The sequence below is a fragment of the Bombyx mandarina genome, chromosome 15, assembly GCF_030267445.1.
Source record: "Bombyx mandarina strain Sakado chromosome 15, ASM3026744v2".
Taxonomy (NCBI): Eukaryota; Metazoa; Arthropoda; class Insecta; order Lepidoptera; family Bombycidae; genus Bombyx; species Bombyx mandarina.
Genome location: NC_143221.1, coordinates 5695410 through 5700320, shown reverse-complemented (window position 1 = coordinate 5700320; position 4911 = coordinate 5695410). Strand labels below are relative to the sequence as shown.

The 4911-nt window shown below is 37.4% G+C and overlaps 1 protein-coding gene across 1 annotated transcript; it reads left to right on the top strand.

The window, feature by feature from the left end:
- Positions 1-1537: 1537 nt before the first annotated feature.
- On the top strand, positions 1538-4035 carry LOC114242940 (uncharacterized). Its single transcript, XM_028174273.2, has 4 exons — positions 1538-1686; positions 2201-2406; positions 2571-2751; positions 3743-4035. Exons 1-4 carry the CDS (start codon positions 1656-1658, stop codon positions 3919-3921), a joined length of 597 nt encoding a protein of 198 aa, XP_028030074.2. The 5' UTR covers positions 1538-1655; the 3' UTR covers positions 3922-4035.
- Positions 4036-4911: the final 876 nt, after the last annotated feature.

Below are 4911 nucleotides of genomic sequence, written 5' to 3'. Positions count from 1 at the left end.
ATTAGTAGGCAGCGGCTTGGCTCGGCCCTGGCATTGCTGAAGTCCATGGGCGACGGTAACCACTCACCATCAGGTGGGCCGTATGCCCATCTGCCTACAAAGGCAATTAAAAAATATATATATAATAACAATAATAAGCCCATATTATTTCCAAAAACAAAGAAAGAAAAAAAAACACCTTATCAAATAAAAATTTACAAAATTAAACATAAAATTATGTTATTGGAACCCCATTTGGGTATAGGCCTAGTCCAACTTACTTACACTCTTCCCTATTCTTGGCTTTGTTTCTCCATTCTTTTCCAGTTGCTGCTATTATTTCGTCGATCCATCTGCTCCTTGGTCGTCCTCTTCTTCTTTTGCCCACTAGTCCTTCCCATGTTGTAGTTTCTAATGTCCATCTTTTGTTCATATGTCTCGCAAGATGTCCTGATGATTTGTCATTATATAAGATGATAATAATTTCCTTTCGTATTGTTACTATTAAAAGAGATTCACATAGTCAAAAAACCCTTCAAAATGTAATTCAATGAACTGAGAGAACAATGTACCTAATTCAATGAATTTTTCCTGCTGCTTTCCAACATAAAATAAGAATCAAAATTCTATTGATATAACAACTATCTTGCCCTTCAAGTCAGTTCATACGATTCTCAGTACTTAATAAGTTTGATTAAATAAAATTCCATTTATATAACGACTACCCTCAAACCAGTTCATACGATTCTGAGTACTTAATAAGTTTGATTAAATAAAATTCCATTTATATAACGACTACCCTCAAACCAGTTCATACGATTCTGAGTACTTAATAAGTTTGATTAAATAAAATTCCATTTATATAACGACTACCCTCAAACCAGTTCATACGATTCTGAGTACTTAATAAGTTTGATTAAATTTTCCTTAAATTAGCATTTATCATATCAATTCACGGAGGAGCATCCTCAGGAAGCACCTGTTTACTTCGTTTACTTCACGGCTGTTATTTGCGCCAACGCAGAGCGTCTACAATGAGCTACGATAAATTTACAACAAACTTTTTTAAATCTGAACAAACAAACTCATGACTGACTTTTTATTAAACGATGACCATAGTTGCTAGCTAAGATCTCTAGAGAGGAAACGAAAGCAAAAAAAACTTGATTTTTAAGATCATAACGTGAGGAAGAAAGATCGCATAATCCTGTCTTGATTTGGTCATGGAAAAGAAGAAAAGCTCGCGGCATGTTAAGCGGCTATCACATCAAACAGGGATCTTAGGGGATCTTAGATCAGGGGACTTAAGATAATTGAGATCCTAGGCTCATCTTGATTGGGATATCATATAACGCAAAACAAAAAGAAAAATTGGGTTAATCTAGTCACTACTTAAGAGCATTATGACTATTTGTACAATATGTTAAAAAGTGGGAGTTAAAAAGTTAAAACAAAAATAAATCTACAATAACGGATACTCCAACTTGATTTTTAAATTTCACATTGTGGTTCATTTTTAGGATATCATCATTATTGTCTCTGGTGATAAATAAGTAAACTGATATTTTTTTATTTCGGCATATCCAAATTTTTTGCTTCTATGTATTCGTCCCTCGCGCAATCCTCGCAGCTTATTATTCTTAAGTTTATGAATTCAGTTGCGTTCTGATGTCAACATGTCGCCACAGCGTCGATGTATTCTAATCGGTAAGAAAAACTTATGTGCATTTCACAACACTAACACTGTGTTTTTGAAACTTAAAATTAATATTTGACATAGTTTTATTTCTTTTTAATAGTAGTGGAAATAAAGAAAAAAGATTCACTCAAAATAAGTTTTTTTGTTGGAAAATCGACAGTTTATTCTTTCAGGGCGCAACTGGCTATAGTTGTTTTATAGTAGAAATAAAGCCTATCAAAAACCGAACAAAACATTTTTAAATTCGGTGTACAAGTTTTTATCTTTTTACTGTAGTTTTCGGTAGACAGCGGCTTGGTTCTGCCCCTGGCATTGCTGAAGTCCATGGGCGACGGTAACCACTAACCATCAGGTGGGCCGTGTGCTAGTCTGCCTACAAGGGCAATAAAAAAAAATCTAATAAATTATAGCTCTCCTCTATAGTTACTAACCAATGAATAAACGAATAAAGTAATGAAAAAAACGTGTACAGTGTGGCTTACCTTTTAAACTAAGTTTATTTAATGCTAATCACTGTTGCAGTATTATTGGCAGTGGGAGTAATAAACGCGTCTCCGAAAGTCAACGATGTACACGACAAGCAGCAAAACTGTGAAAATTCTCCGCAAGGCCACGTCTTCAACGAAGCCCAGGTTATTGGCACATGGCACCCGCAACAACATAAATCAAAGAAAACTTACGCATTCGGGGACTCCGAATGTGTTCAATTAACTTCGGTCAACGAACAGGTGTGTTATTTAATGTTCCATTAAGCCAAATTAAGTCCTAGGTATGCGCCAAAATGAAATTACTAAAAGCGAAAATATAATGTTACCTCGAAATGTAACGTAATGTATAAACGTATTGAGTTCTGACCATACATCATATAGATAATTTTACGGTTTTTGTTCAGGAACGAAACGAATTAAAAGAAATGATCGGGAATTACGTCGACAAAATGAAATGGGAGAACTTAACACTGAGAATGCAAATACCTTGTCCGAGTGACAAACATAATGTAACCAAAGACTATTATCTGGAACGTCTTGAGGGCGACGGTTTTTACAGGACTCTAAACATGCCTCCGCCGACTGGTAAGTTTTGATGCTCGACTAAAGAGTTTTCTTACTTCCTCAGTTGTTCCTTTTCGCGACAAAGGGACATAATTAATATAGGCTGCCTTAGTAAAATTAAAGACAATAATAATCGTGTGTCCCTGCGACTGGGACTACTCGATGCTGTTCGAATTTAAATATGACCGGATAATTGGAATATAACGCCCGTAGTCCACGTTGCAATTTCCTATGTAAATTATGCGTTTCTCCAGGGGAAACCCGCCCCTAATCCGGACTAACACCAGGTGGGCTGTGAGTTCGTCCACACATCTAAGCAATAAAAAAATAAAAATAAACTTCTGGGACGCGGTGGTAAAATAAGATTACGGTGAGTACGGAACCTCAGCATCTTTTGCGCTCTTGCCCTATACGAATTCTGTCCGTATACGGTTCGAACGCGTGAATAACAAGCAGCGGATCAAACTCCTAAATCTAACCAAACCCAACAAGGGATTATCTGTGATCCATTCAAACCTACTTCCTGAAGACCGCTTTTTTTTTTTGCTTAGATGGCACACGAGCTCACATCCCACCTGGTGTTAAGTGGTTACTGGAGCCCATAGACATTTACAACGTTAAAAATTTATAAACATTTACGCGCCACCCACCTTGAGATGTAAGTTCTAAGGTCTCAGTATAGTTACAACGGCCGCCCCACTCTTCAGCCAAAACGGATTACTGCATTACTTACCTACCCATGCGAACTCACAAGAGGTCCTACCACCAGTAAAACCCTTCTTCCATATGAAAAGACAGATCGATAAAAAGTATTAAATATCACCAATTAAAATATTAACTCACATTGAAAACAATGTCTTTTGTTTTAGATTCATTGTAATGGATGATGTGAATGGATAAACAGTCTCTATCACAAGCCTATTCACTTGACATGATCTGTGTTTATGTTATAACGAGTAAAGAATATGTTGATTTTGGCAACTCCTAATCCGTTTCCTGTTATTTTGTTTAGCTAAACTGGAATTCGGCGTCTTTCGTCGTTACCCAATACGTTTGAAGATCATCGAGAATGAGTACCTTGGTATAATGGACTGTCACGTGTTCCTTTTAGGCAAAGAACCATCTGACGGCACAAAAGTCGACGAACGCCTAAACAAAATAACGCAAATATACTGGCCAGACGACATATAAGAAATAAAAACAATTATTGTTGTTAAGCATTAGTGTTGTAGTTATTTAGAATGTAATATGTATTGATATATTTTCAATAAATGTGACACATTTGTAGTCTCTTTTGCACCGACATTGTTCATTTGTTTTTTTTTATAATTTCATTAAGTACCTATTGACCGATTAGTGAAGAAGGACCTAAAGAGGCGACTTAGGGGATCTAACAAGACAGCTCCCTGAAACAATTGACATCGTAACGAAAATATCTCCACTCTATGCGATATGAAGAGTCCCTAGTAAACTCAACATTTGTTCCACCCTACAAATTAGAACCCGTGATTCTGAGATATAAATAGGCTAGATGGTGGTAGTACCTACCGCTTTTGTGTTACAATACTTCTCTACCGGTATACTCTACAGTACACAAAATTATATGAATTTTTGAAGTTTGATTTTATTACATGGTGCTATTAATCCATCGTAATAGTCTTTTTTTTCTACTTAATTGCTGGTAGCCTAAGGGGCTATTCCAGCCACGCTCGGACTAGTAGGTGAGCAAGAGCTCAACCTAAGAAAATTGCTAACGCTATCCCAAGTAAGAACAGTCCTTCGCTGAATTTACCACCTGAGAAGATCCGGCGAGAAACTTAATGGGCTGTGTCTGTGGGTTAGTTCGATCGTCGAACTTTTCATCGTATTCGACGAGTTCGACGGAGATGATGATCGGAACTTTGAAGAGACTAAAAGCACCGAGAACGGACCCAAGGGATCCGACAAGAAATGTTTAGTGTGACGGTGGCTTTGTGTTGGCCCGTCGCTCTGGTCGGTTGTGTAATTACCGGTGGCCACAATTAGAGGGATATAGTGTCGCGCCGCTTTATCAAAGTAGCGGTGTGGCGCTTCCTTAAAATACTTACGTATCGGATCTAAGGTTAAGTTGTCATGAAGATCGACATTCCTCGCGTACCCCGGTGCTGTGTCGGCTATTCTGCAGAAACAGGATTGGATGAC

What these genes read in the sequence shown, in the direction of transcription:
- LOC114242940 (XM_028174273.2), top strand. Translation starts at nt 1,656, where the DNA reads ATGTCGCCACAGCGTCGATGTATTCTAATCG. An exon ending in TAACTTCGGTCAACGAACAG is followed by an intron (nt 2,407 to 2,570) that starts GTGTGTTATTTA and finishes GTTTTTGTTCAG; the next exon opens with GAACGAAACGAATTAAAAGA. An exon ending in AAACATGCCTCCGCCGACTG is followed by an intron (nt 2,752 to 3,742) that starts GTAAGTTTTGAT and finishes TATTTTGTTTAG; the next exon opens with CTAAACTGGAATTCGGCGTC.